We start from the raw sequence: 13,732 nt of genomic DNA, 5'->3' as shown, positions 1-13,732 counted from the left end.
CCCACCCGCAGGTCCCACCCCCAGGCTCCGCCCACCCCGACGGGCCCGCCCCTCCCACTCTGCAGGCCCCGCCCCGCCCACCCGCAGGCCCCGCCCCCGTGCCCTGGCCCCGCCCCCAAGGCCCGGAAGCGAAAGCCGCTCCGCCTCTTCCGAGCGGGGTCACGGCCCGGCGCGCGGGGTCTCGCGGGGTCTCGCGGGGTGCGGGCAGCCCGGGCCCGGCGCCATGTCCCCGAACCTGCGCACGGCGCTCATCTTCGGCGGCTTCATCTCCCTGGTGGGCGCCGCCTTCTACCCCATCTACTTCCGGCCCCTGCTGCTGCCGGAGGAGTACCGTGAGTGCCCTGTGACCCCGCGGGGGCCCGGCCTCGGGGCGCCCGGCTCGGGGCGGTGAGGAGCTGGGCGCGGGGGGCAGGCGGGCCGGGCCGAGCCCTGCGCCGAGCGGCCGCGAGACCCCGCGCCTCCCCCCGGGCGCCCTCCTGACTTGCCCGGTCGTCGCTAACGTGAGACCCGTTTGGCCTCCGTGGAGACGCCCAGGTGGCCTCGTCGTGGTCCGCAGCGCTTACCTGTCCGCGCTCTCGGGGAGCAGGGGCCGGACGCTCACGTGCCAGCCAAACGAGCGTTGGCACTTTTTTTTTTTAAAGATGTATTTATTTATTCACGAAAGACACACACACTGAGTGGGGGGGGTGCGGGGGGCAGAGCCGCAGGCCCCGCCGCGGGCCTCGACCCCGGATCCCGGGGTCACCCCCCCCCCCAGCCCGAGGCAGGAGCCCCAAGCGTTGCCACTTCTGACGCCCACGGCGTCATGCCCATTTGACAGGCGGGAACACTGAGGCTCCGAGAGGTCGTGCGACAGGCCCAAGGTCGCACAGCCAGTGAGCTGCGAGGCAGGTCTTCCCTCCCCGGAAGGCGGGGCTGGTGATACTGGAGGGAGGCAGATGGAGCCCTGATCATCCTGAGCCTGAAGGTGTCTTTACGGCCCTTCGTTGCCACTCCCAGGGACAGCTTTGAGTGGAAATGTTTCAGACCTACACTGTTAAACCTGGGTGTTTTGAGTTTTTCCCCACATCTTTCTTTCAGCTCCTGCTGTCTTCCTTCATTTTAAAAGCGGGTTGCTCACATGACAATGCCCAATACCCCGGGAGTAATTTTCCTCCTTAATCATTCAAGTTCTATCATCCTAAAAGCCAAACTCTCCTTCCTGGAGACCTATACCTCAGCGAGGATTAGCACTTTGATACATCTGAAACCATCTGTCAGAGAGAAAATATTAGGCATTAGAGGCTCATTTTGTTCTCCAGGAAACCTGAATCATCTTGAAGATGGAAGAGGGCCAGCCCTGCCCCTGGAGACCATTAGCAGAGGCTGAGAGCTTGGCGATGTGAAGGCAGAAGCTCTGTGTAAATGCTCTGCCCGTTACAAATGCTACATTTGGTTTCTGGAGGCAGAGCATTTTAAGCACACACCCGCATTGCCCTGGAGCTTCTTTCATCACCCAGGACCGAGGTGGCCTCTGCATGCTGCCTCCCAGCCTGCGTCCACCTACCCGTGTGCCTGAGGATAAACGGGGGGGCGCTTGAAGCCCCACGTGGTCTGGTTCCGTCATCCTGACCCGATCCTGCCCCAGGCTGTTTTCTTACTAGGGCATCTAGGATTGAACTTGGGACAAGGGGCTCCGCTCCAGATCCCACTGGAAAGGTGTCTGCCAGGAAGACAAACGCAGTGCCTCTCAGCTGGGGATGCTTTTGTCCCCCAGGGGACATTTGGTTCCATCTGGAGACATTTTTGCTTGTCACAGCTGGGGGTGGAGTGGGGTAGTGTGAGTGTGCTACTGGCATCCAGTGGAGAGAGGCCAGGGATGCTGCTAAACCTCCGCAGCGCACAGGGGAGCCCCCCATGACCTAGATTACCCAGCCCAGGTGTGCATGGTACCAAGCTTGAGACATGCTAGATCAGATGATGAAGGCGTGGACTTGTGCCACGCGTCCTGGCAAGTCTTTTTTTTTTTTAACTTTTTTTTCAAATATTTATTTATTCATGAGAGACACAGAGAGAACGGCAGAGACACAGGCAGAGGGAGAAGCAGGCTCCATGCAGGCAGGGACCCTGATGCAGGACTCGATCCCGGGACCCCAGGATCATGCCCTGGGCCGAAGGCAGGTGCTAAACCGCTGAGCCACCCAGGGATCCCTCTGACAATAGTCTCATAGGGATACCCTAGAATCTGTGGTTGTCTGAGTTGCTTGAGACAAAATCAGGGCTTTTAGGTGCACGTTTACTGAGTGTGCCTAAAATGTCTGCATTTTAACTTGAGAGCAGTCTATGCCTGCCCACCTTTCTGGCTCAGTTTTAGTTAATTGGCCGACTCTTATTTGAGACTCATAGCTGATTCTTTCAACAGGTAAATACTAAACAGCTAGTGTTTTTTGAGAGTTTATGTCTGCCTCTCTTCCCAGCACCTCATATATATATATTAACCCACATAGTTTTCATAACCATTTGTTGTAGCTGCTGTGTGATCATCACCCACATTTTATACGTGGACACACTGAGGTCTGGGACAGTTAAGTGACTTGTACAAGGACCCACAGCAGATGGGTCAGACCTGGGATTGGAACCAATGTGCTCTTTCACTACACGAGGGCACCATTTGGTTTCTGAGGCGGTGAGAAGGGAAGCAGGGCAGGTGAGGGTCTAAATCCCTTGCAAGATAAGGGTCTTAAGGTGAGTTACGTAACCTGCCTGAGCCCAGTCTGTTTCTTCATCTGTAGCAGTGGACTTTGCAGGCCTTAATCTATAGGTGTTGGGTGTATTAAATGAGATCACAGGTATGGAAACATCTAGTATAGTTTTATATTAGGCATCCCCTAAAAATGTTTAAAAAAATAAGGAACCAGGGCACCTGGGTGGCTTAGTGGGTTGAGGATCTACCTTTGGCTTGGGCTGGGGTCCTGGGGTCCTGGGATCGAGCCCCACATGGGGCTCCAAGCTTCTCCCTCTCTCTGCCTGCCGCTCCCCTTGCTTGTGTGTTTGTATGCGTGAACACACACTCTCTCTCTGTCAAATAAATAAAATCTTAAAAAAAAAAAAAAAGAGGAGTTATAAGGCAAGGATGTAAGGAGATTTAAGCCCGGCTGGCCGACTTGTCACTAAGCTGGGGTCCAGGCAGGTGAGGCGTTGGTGACCGGGCCATGGAAGCCTGGCCTGTCTGTAGGGAGGATGGAGCTGCAATTCGTTTCAGCACCTTGGACTAGTCTTTGCATTTTTTATAACCTGGATTTTAGCAACGGCTGTGTACCTGGTACTGCGTTAGGTGTCGGGTATACGTGACTGTACGAGATGGTCAGAGCGCTTCTGTCCGTCTCACTGTCCCCACCGTCATCCAACCCATTTCCTTCACCCGCTCCTTAGACTGAGCTGGTCTCCCTGCTTCCGCCAAGCCCAAATCCTGATTCCCTACCCAGCAGTCACAGTTGCTAATTTTCTCTGGTTGCTCTTTTGTTGCCAATTTCTACTTTACTTGCATTTGTGGTTAAAGAATGAGGACTATGTGATTTTGATTCCTTGATATTGGTCAAGATTTGCTCTGTGGGCTTAATACAGGTCAATTATGGAAGTGTTCCTTCTGTGCTTGAAGTGGGTATATCTCATCGTTGGGTACAGAGTTCTGTGTGCGCCGATTCCAGACCAAGCTTCTTAATTCTGTTACTTAGGTATCCTCAGGCCATATTATTAGGTGCACACGATAGAGAATGTTCTGGAGACTTTTTTCCAATTATCATTGTATAAAGGGTCCTCTTTATCCCTCTTGTTCCTCCCCAGGTCTATCATATCAATATTAGAATTACCAGCATTGTTTTGGTTAGACTTTCCTGGTATATTTCTTATATTTGTGCCTGTATTTATTTATTTATTCATTCATTCATTTATCTATTTATCTATTTATTTAAAGATTTTTTTATTTGAAAGACAGCAGGGGGAGGGGCAGAGGGAGAGGGAGACAAGCAGACTCCCCCCCACCCCCACCAGAGTGGGGAGTCCAATATAGGGCTCGATCTCACAACCCGCAGATCATGACCTGAGTCGAAATCAAGAGTCAGATGCTTAACTGCCTGAGTCACCCAGGCAGCGCTTGGCATCTGTCCTTAAATCTCATAACCAGCCTAACTTGGATTTTTTAATCCAATCTGGTCATTTCTTTCAACTGCTGGATTGAGCTAATTTTCATATATGTTTACTGATAGATTTATTTGCCCTGTCTTGTTCTGTGTTTTCTATTTATCCTTCTATATCTACAACTCCTTTTTTTCTCTCCATTTCTGCCTTCACGGTTTCTCTACTTTTTACCTCCTCTGTTTTTTTTTTTTAAGTTTTACATTCTTTTTTGATTATTTTGTGATTACTGCTTAAAGTTAGTCAGTATCCTTATCCTCCTATACAAAGACCTGAGGAGAATGCCTTGGTCCTTGGACCGCACAGCACTCCCGGTGTTTATTCCTCTCCAGTCAGTACCATCAGGGTTTTATAGTCACTGATTGTTCCTCTTTGCCCCCATTCTTTACTCAGCAAACCCTACTTCTCACTGCTTCCCAGTGTCCGTTTTCTTCATTCTGAGATGCATCTGATATTTCTTTCTTGACCGTCTGTAACTGGTGGAGTTCATCCTCGTTTGTCAGAATATGTCCAGAACTCCCAATTCTCCGTGTCTGTTGAAACGTCTGCTGTCATGCCATTTGTTCTTTGAATTTGATCATCCTGCTGGCTTGATTAAAATACTCCCACAGCCCTCTGCTGTCCCCAGCGTCTAGCCAGTGGAGGCTCATGGAAGTATTTTAATCGGGAGAGTGAGGCGACCGGATTCAGTCTCACCCAGGGTCAAGGCTGGGAACAAGAATTCCAGATAGAAGGAGGCTGTACTTGCTGTGGTCACAGGAGAGTACGGAGAGGTGACTAGCCTGAACCAGTGGTGGTCATGGGACTGGAGGAGGGGAGCTATATTTAAGAAGTAAACGCTACAGGGTGAGGGAGGAGACAAGGGAGAGTGACAGCCTCCAGGTTCCAGCAGCGGAGGAGATGGTGGCGCGCTGGTCATTAACTAAGCAACACAAGAAGGAACTGGTTTTGGGAGTGAGGAGGATGAACCAGTTCAACTTTGGACACATGTGTTTTAGGTATCTGGATATGCTCCTGGAGATTTCTGATGGGCTATGGGATATTCCAGTCTGGAGCTGAGGCACTGGGCCTGAGCTAGAGCTAGAGATGGGGTGCTGGATCAGCATGGGACGGGAGGCAGAGCCATGGGAGGTGAGGGCTCCCAGACAGCACTCAGAGACCGCGCGAGACAAGCTGGCCTAGGACAGACCACTGGTGAACACGGTGTTGGAAGAGCAAGTGCTCAGAGAGGCGGCTGTCAAAGGAGATGGAGGAGGAGTGGCTGGAGCAAGAGGATTAAAACCAGCAGAGGCTACAGTCACACGTCCCATAAAGACAACTCTGGGTGCAAAGGGGTATGGCCAGCAGGGCTGGGCTTCTAGGAGGCAAAAGATAAGAAGTGAAAGTATTCAACGATGGGCATTAAGGAGGGCATGTGATGTGATGAGCGCTGAGTGTCCCGCGCAGCGGGTAAATCATTGCGTGCTACATCTGATGGGCTACGGACTACGTGGCATATTCCATAAAGTATTCATAAAGTACGTATGTACTTTACGTAGCGTATTTATAAAGTACGTATGTACTTTATGTTGGCTAATTGAATTTAAGTTAAAAAAATACTCAGTAGATTTATGAAAACAAGGTGAAGGTCATAGTTATCTTGTTAAGAACACCTTAGTGGTTTGGTGGTGGGCAGAGAGCCGGCAGTTGTCCCCTGAATTGGCTATTTCAAGGTATTTGACTGTATGGAGAGAATGACGGAATATATTTGCAGCAGGTCAGAGGGTCTCGGGAGAGGGTTTTTTTGTTTGTTTGTTTTGTTTTTTAGGGAGAGGTGGGACAGCCAAAAGGTCTCTGGACAAAGAAAGGTGAAGATAATTCACAGAGCGACAGGTGGTAGGGGATCTCGAGATCAGTTGGAGGAAAGCCTTGGACCAAAGTCAGGACACCTCTCCCACGGGCTCAGGAGGAAGGGCAGGTGTGGATGCAGCTATATCTAGGTTCAGTGTGGGGAAGTTGTTGGTGAGGACTTCTGTTCTGTCTGTAACACAGGAAGTGCAGTCATCTGTGAGAGGCACAACCCCCAGCCAGACTCACTCTCCCTTCTGGAAGCACCGTCTTCCCTGAACTTCTGTGACCACCCAGTGCCAGCCATCTTCCCTTTGCTCTTTTGCTCCTGCCTTTCAGCCACTCCATCTTTAACCTTTCTTGTTGGATCTTCCTCTCCCCACCATCCTCCACATGTTTGTCTTCCCCAGGACTCTGGACAGACTGAGGAGAAGGCCACAGCTGTTGAAAGTGCAGGGCAACGTAGGCCAGACATCCAGTCCTTGGGAAGGGGGCCAGTGGCTGGCAAGGGAGGAGCCCACATTCCCACGTAGGGCCTGAGTGTCAGCTGGGCCAGCCTCGGCATGGGGAGTGCAGGGACAGCTGGGTTCCCAGGTCTCTGCTGGAACAAGCCTCAAGGCAGCAGGAAAGAACAAGGCTGCTTAGATAAAGTGAGGTCAAAGAGATCTTCCATGCTTTAAAAGCAGGCAGGCTGCTGTGGCAAGTCTGCTTTGTTGGGTTTCATGTTGACATGCACTGTGACCCTCAGCTCTTCCACTCGCTAAGTGTTACATGGATGACAAGGTCAGTTCTACACATGACACTTCAGTCCCGAAATGAGCACTGGGGGAGACGGCGCTGGCACTGGTGGTCAGCGATCCCAAACCAGAAGTATGGGGGGACGGTTCTGTTGTGCTCCTGGAGGGAATCCCAGATGATGCTTTTTAGCTTTCATCCTGCTGGCACGGCGGCGCGGTTTGCTGGAAGAGCCCGCGTTTCGGGGAGACTACAGCTGCTGTAGCTCAGAGCCTAATCTGGCTGTGTGTGTCCTAGAACTAGACAGTGATCCCGAATACGGCCTTTTAAAAATAACATGCATCTTATGCCAGCCAGTGAAATGAGACAGAATAGGATCATTTTCTGTGATCCTGCTTGTTTTTTGACTTTAATTAGATGTGCAGAAGCATAAAATCCTAAGAGCTTTGCCCAAAAACCCGTGCCCCTTCAGTCCCCTCACTTAGGTGACTTAACCAAAGTCACTGAGAACATTAATTGCTGGGTGGACACTAGAGCCTAACTCCCTGACCTTGTCTGCTGCTTAATGATGCACTGCTTCATGTGCCTTTAAGACAGCGGAGAGGGTTCAGTAGCAGAGGGAAAGGTCGCCCAGAATTGCTGCGGAGAGAGCTGTGTCCTCCTACCACTCGATTGCATTCTCTTAACTGCCGCACCTCCTGCCCCCAGCTGGAAGTCTGTCATTCCGGTTGCAAGAAATCACTTGATCCAGGATACTTCTTACCTTGGAGGAGCATCTGCCCTATTACATGCCAGGTGCTAGAACATGCTTTTTGTTTCTTTCGCCCATAGACTCCAGCGCAGTGCAGGGCTAGCCTGCAGCCTTATTTTCTGACCAGCATTACAGAGCCCCCTGGGTTCAACCAGACTCTGGTGGAGAAACAAAATGTGTATGGCGTTGGGAGGAGTCAGTACTTCCGGTGGCCATCTGGTCCCCCTCCACCACAGGTTCACACTTGTCACTATGGCCGTTTGATGCCTCCCACTGCTGGTTCAGCTGGGCACTGGTGCACAACCAGTTCTAGATGACCCCGCCGTCAGATGGAGCAAGGATCTAGGCAACAGCAGCAGGATGAGAGCACTGGAAAAGTAACTTCTAAATATTTTATTTGCTGTGTGAAAAAAGATGCCTTTAGGTAATTGTCACGGAACGTCACAAGGAAGTGTAAGAACTTCCTAAAAATTTGTTTTGCAGTTGTGTGTTTTAGTTATTTAAAAAAAAAAAAAAAAAGTAACCAACAGAAAAGACCTAAGAATAGCATGATAAATCCCTGTATATTTACGTCACCTAGATTACCAGTTAGCATCTTGACGCATTTGCTTCCCCCCACGGATGCTGTATTACAGGTCTACACATACATACATACACATGTGAGTGCAGAATTACATATACGTATAATTATTTCTGTTGTTCTGCTGAGCCATTTGAGAGTAAGCTCGGGACCCTATGAGCTTTCCTTCCCAGACACTTCGATATGTATTTCCGAAGAACAAGGGCAGTCTCTTAGGTAACCACAATGCAGTTATCCAGGCCAGGAAACTTAATATTGACACAATGCTATTATCTCACACACAGTCCATACTCAAATGTTGCCATTTGTCCAAGGACTTCGGGTTTCGAGGGGCTTTTATTTTTAACTGTCCGTTGCTAAGAGGAGATGGCAGGGAGGGGTCCTGAGGCCGTCTTCTCGCTGGGCAGGGCTCGGAGGCCCTGACCTTCTGCACCTGCTTTTCGGTTTCCAGCTGCTGGCCCTCCACCAGCGCACGCCCAGCCAGTCAGTGGTCAGCGGGCGCCGGGGAACACTGTCTTCCTTTGTTGTGGAGTTGTGGATGTCAAAGCAACAAGTCACACGGTTAGAGCTGTTTGACAGCATGGACTTTCAATATAAAGCTATGTTTTCATTTTCAGAGACTTAAAAATTATTAAGTGGAATCACTACAATAGGAGGAGCAGCCCACTCACAGGCATTAGCAGTGTTAATAATAATACTTTGGCCCTTGGACTGAAGATAACGATCCTCAATTAAAACCACAAATCACACCCCTGCCGTAGCACCAGGGGGCAGAGTCGGGCTTGCTGAGATGCCGGAGCGGGGACTTTGCTAACCAGCATCACAAAGCTCCAGGCCCAGGGTTGCCTATTTGCGTCTTAATCATTCCACTCCTGATAGAAACATGCTCACTACTGAAAAGTCAGTAATTAGCTTATCCTGATTTGTTCACATGGTTAAACCCCTGACTTCAGCATGCTCTTTTCCTGAGGTTTATAGACACTTGCTGTTTCTCTAATGACAACAAAATAGAAACTTACTGTCAACTTCAGCAAGAGGCACGTACTACTAAGTCCCGAGGGACCGGTTTGTTTTCCTTCTAGCAAATTCCACATTCACAAATTTTAAAGTGTCTTTGTGTCATGTCATGAATTTATATAAGACTGCTTGGGCTTTAGAGTATTTATAAAACATTAATGGATTAAAGAACCAGGGGATGTAGATAGGATGCTAATACCGGTTATCACTTGGTAGGAACTAGTTCAGCAAATCGGTTTAAATTGCCTGTCCAAGCCAAAAAAACCGAGGTGGTTGCATAAGGACAAGGATTAGAAAGAGATTATGGTCTATTTTAAATAAAGCCTTAGCCTCTCTCCAACCTCATTAGCAATTAGCAAGAAAGTGTGAAGACAGGGATTCCTTTCTCTTCACTTGGTTCTCCATTGCATTGTGAGAGGTTAGGATACAATTAGACATTCTTTCTGTCCTTGCTATCAGAAGTCAACTTCCTTTGGTGCTTGGCAGCCTGCCAGTGTCTCCAGCTTTGTAGTACCCGCCTCTTGGAGAATGTGTGCAATACACCAGGCTGTCAGATTTTCTTAAATTTATGGCTTAGAAAGCTTTCTGGCAATTTATTATTATTTTTTTAAAACCCACCTCTTCCCAGGGGCACCTGGGTGGCTCAGTCGGTTAAGCATCTGACTCTTGATTTAGGCTCAGGTCATGATCTCAGGGTGGTGGGATCGAGTCCTATATTGGGCTCCTCACTCAGTGTGGAGTCTACATACCCTTCACCCTCTGTCCCCACCCCCATGTACACGTGCATGCTCTCTCTCTCTCTCAAATAAATAAAATCTTAAATAAGAAAACCCCACCTCTTCCATAATACTGGCAAGTGGACCTTTTAGGTGCGGAACATCGTATCTATGTTTATTCCTGGCACAATCGATGGCAGTGTAGTCTTTCACTGGTTGGCATTTTCTAAGAGCATGTTTGAGACACATCCGTACATCGAGACCTTACACGTTGGCAGTATGGTAGGGCTCAATCCTCCAGGAATTTAATGGCTTAGGAAATGAGATCACCCTTTGTGTTGGAGTCATTTTAGAAAATCCGACACCTGAGAGGCTCCATTATCCACTCTAGATGGAAGAAACCTTTTGGCATATCTTGGTCCGGAGGGTGTTGGTTATCGCCTACCTGCTGCTTCTCAGAGAGGCCCGGGGAAACCACCGGGCCCTTGTCTGTAATGGGCTTCATTATGCTGTGTCTTCCCACTGCCTGTCGTAGAGTTAGATACCGAGATTCACATAATCCCTGTTGTCCAGTGTTTTATTTGCCAAAGCAAAACTTAGCATTGATAAAACTATCAGGTAGGTCACTTGGGATTGACTTTCTATCACATCACTCGAGAAGCAGGTTCTATGAATATTCGATTTAGCAAATCCCTGCTTCTTGTACCTTTATGCTTCTTGTAACTTTATGAGAATCCAGAGGCCAGAATAAAGAGAAAGGCCTGATATTAAATAAGAACTAAATGTGGATTTCAAGAAACACTGTCAGCCTGATTAAGACAAAGGTCTGATTACAACATTTAATTACTATAATTTAGTAGTAAACATCCTCTGGCTCCAAGTCTTTCCGCTGAAAAGCCGCCATTTGTTTGTCAAGATACTTGAAATAATAAGTCTTTGTTTTCACAGACCTTGGGTTTATTCTAAACCACTTAGAAAGATGTGTCGGAGCGCTTGAAGCCCACAGACATAAAATGCCCAATTTCTCTTGGCCCTCGCCTGTTGGACATCTCCAAAGAGATGGGCTGAGCTGCTATAGCTGGAACGCGCTTACTAATTGGCACAGCACCTGCAATCAATTAGGGAAGCTTCAATTATCCAAACCAAAGCCACCCACCCAAAGATTAATTTTCTGCTCTATTTCCTATCAAAAACATAGCATATTTAGCTCTGGGTCTAGTCCTTCGGCGGAGCACATTTGAGACATAGAAACTACATCGTTTTCTTGTTAATTGTGCTTGTTCCTTCAATTCAGCAGCCTTTCCCTCCTAATATCACGCCCACCAGCTCTTTCAAAATTGTTCTTTTTCTGTTGTTTTGTTGCCTTTCCAAAATGCTGAGATCACCGAGAAAAGATGTTAGTCGGGAGCTTTTCTTTTGAAGTACGGCTTTCTTTGCTTTTATTGAAAATGCCCAGTCTTTCTGCTCTGTTGGATCCAACTTCCATAACCTAAAAGCTCTGAGTATTAGTGTCTCGCGTGTATTGTTTCCGAATCGTCCCCTGTCATTGTCCCACGTAAATAGATTTCCACGACCACGGCCCAGCCCCCACCTTTGTAAAGAGCAATTTTTCTGTTGTGTTTTTCAGAGAAAGAGCAAGCTGTAAATCGAGCTGGAATTATTCAGGAAGATGTGCAGCCACCAGGTAAACTTAAAAATCAAAGCAGAATCTCATTTGTAACTGTGTGTGTGCTGGCCCTGCAGCACAAGAAATCTTTGGAGTGGGGACGCTGGCTGGCGATTGTCCTGTTCCTTGCACAGAAGTTTAACATTTTCACCCCGGAGTACATTTTGCACGTTTGCCCATTCCTCTTGTGCATTTGATAAATGGGCATAAAAAGGTCACAAATGTGCGATTGAGTATGAAGGATACTCGGTTCTGCAGACCGATTTACCAAGCACCTAGTTAAACCCTACCCTCCTGGGGAAAAGCCTGCTTACTCTCGAGCTATTCTAATTGATGCAAGATTCTGCTTTATTACAGCAGCTCAAAAGTTCCCTTTGTGGCTGAATGGTTACTTTCACATGGTCCAAGTTGGGTGAGAAGGAGAAGCTTCCAATTGATTAACCAAAACTCTTGTAATCTGTGGCGATGTTTGTTTGTTTATTTTGTTTTTTGGGTTGTTTTTTCTTTTGGTAATATTGTTATTTATGTTTTAACTTGGCCAGATGCATCGCTTCCTGTTGTGGGGCAATTTCTGAGCCATTTAAAAGTCTCTCCTGGAGGTCATGGCTGCCCAGCCATAGCATCCCAGGCTCCCGGCACCTTGCCTGCACTGTCTCAAACTACATGGAAATTCCACAACTCAATTCTGATGTCGTTTTGCCAGTTTGCAGTTGCAGGAAGTGAGGAAGTTGAAAGGCGAATCCTGTTTTGATTCATGTTTCTTTCTATAGGGTTAAAAGTGTGGTCTGATCCATTTGGCAGGAAATGAGAAGGCTATCACCACCTCGATTATGAAAGACATCTTCATGCTTTCCATTCTGCCGCAAGTACAATAAATTGCCTCACGGTAGAAGGATGGCTGGAGAAGAAAACTCCATAAAGCTGAAAATAAGAGTACTGTGCACAAGGACTAATATTTCCCTTCTTAAGTATCAAAAGAGCCCTGGAGCAAATCACACCATTAGGGAGGTTTTCATGATTTGCTTTACTTTCTAAAAATGAAGCTCTCTCACCCAGCTGTGTTTGGAGGAGATCTACTTATTATTCAGTCTCTACCGCTTTCCCAACCAAGCTGTGATGTGAATGCAAGCAGCCAGTGGACTTGGGAAGATCCTAGTCTGTCTTGCCATCCTCCAAATAGGAAATTTCAGTAAAAAGCCACCGTGCTGAGCAGCCTCACAGGGCTCTTTGGAAACATTAAGGTTGATAAAATTCTTTGGGGACAAGGTACATTGTACTCTTTAAGAATAAGCAGCTCAGCGTAGCCGTCTCATCGAAGGTTGCTGCATGTTGGAAAACAAATGCGAAGTGAGTTAAACTAAATGGCCGTGCATGCATAACAGAAATCAGTGTCGAATTAACAGGAGTGAAAATACGTTTATTAAAATGATCTGTTTTTAATTCAGAATGGTGTAAGTCTTTTTGAAAATCCTATATAAGCTCATGAATGTATGCTAAGAAGCACTATTTGACTAGAGCATATTTGACAAGATAGTCGACTGTGTGGCGTTTCTCACTTTGTGTACAAGTAAACATGTGAAAGGTAAATAGCAAAGGTGTTGAGACAGACCCTTCTTGGTTGCAGTACTCTCCGAGGTTCCTCACCAGCTGCTGCAGAGATGAGGGTGAGAATGCTTTTCTTTCTCTGGGGCCCTGTCTGGCCCCTTACTAGACGATACGCTTTTGGAGAAACCCTTCCTTTTCATTTTTAGATTTCCCAGAGTGCCTTGCACATCACTGTAGGTTCTCTTTCTATAAGCTGCCTGATGACATAATGTTACTACTGTGAACTGGGAGTTTGCTTAACAGACGACTGACACAGTGATATAATTACTGTCAGAAAAAAAACCCAGACTGACAGTTCCAAAACCAAAGCCATCATTTTTTGGTAGATATTCCCTGACATTTCATTGACTTACAGTTAATAATCCAATAAAAGAAGTTGACTCATTCAGGGTAAATATGGCCACTATTTTCCTTGGAGGGGGCACCAGGAAGTTGTGTATAGTGTAGCATTCTGTGGGTGCCTAATTGAGATTTCTTTATGACCGAGGCAAGCACGGTTACCATCTGCTCTGGGAGATGTTGTAGAGCCTGTTTGTTAGTTGGCCTGTTTGTTAGTTGGAACAGACTCCGCTTCGTCTCTTCCACGGGATCTTTGTCCTGGCTTTCACCCTGCCCTTGGTACACCTCTTAGCAGAGATAAAGGAACCCTATGTCCTGCTTAG

At 47.8% G+C, this 13,732-nt stretch overlaps 1 protein-coding gene across 2 annotated transcripts; it reads left to right on the top strand.

The window, feature by feature from the left end:
• Window positions 1–109: 109 nt before the first annotated feature.
• SMIM20 (small integral membrane protein 20) lies at window positions 110–12,912 on the top strand. 2 transcript variants are annotated; one of them, XM_077880565.1, is made up of 3 exons: window positions 110–387; window positions 11,427–11,483; window positions 12,236–12,912. In XM_077880565.1, exons 1-3 carry the CDS (start codon window positions 224–226, stop codon window positions 12,252–12,254), a joined length of 240 nt encoding a protein of 79 aa, XP_077736691.1. In that variant the 5' UTR covers window positions 110–223; the 3' UTR covers window positions 12,255–12,912. The 2 variants fall into 2 exon arrangements, with proteins under 2 accessions (XP_077736691.1, XP_077736698.1); XM_077880572.1 differs by having other exon boundaries at window positions 127–332.
• Window positions 12,913–13,732: the final 820 nt, after the last annotated feature.

Source organism: Canis aureus, chromosome 2 (assembly GCF_053574225.1).
Source record: "Canis aureus isolate CA01 chromosome 2, VMU_Caureus_v.1.0, whole genome shotgun sequence".
Lineage (NCBI taxonomy): Eukaryota > Metazoa > Chordata > Mammalia > Carnivora > Canidae > Canis > Canis aureus.
This window is presented reverse-complemented; position numbering and strand designations above follow the sequence as displayed.

Excerpts from the sequence above, each read along its gene's own strand:
- SMIM20 (XM_077880565.1), top strand. The coding sequence starts at position 224 with ATGTCCCCGAACCTGCGCACGGCGCTCATCTTCGGCGGCTTCATCTCC. Across the intron at positions 388-11,426 it reads GGGGCGCCCGGCTCGGGGCG|AGAAAGAGCAAGCTGTAAAT; the intron begins GTGAGGAGCTGG and ends TGTGTTTTTCAG.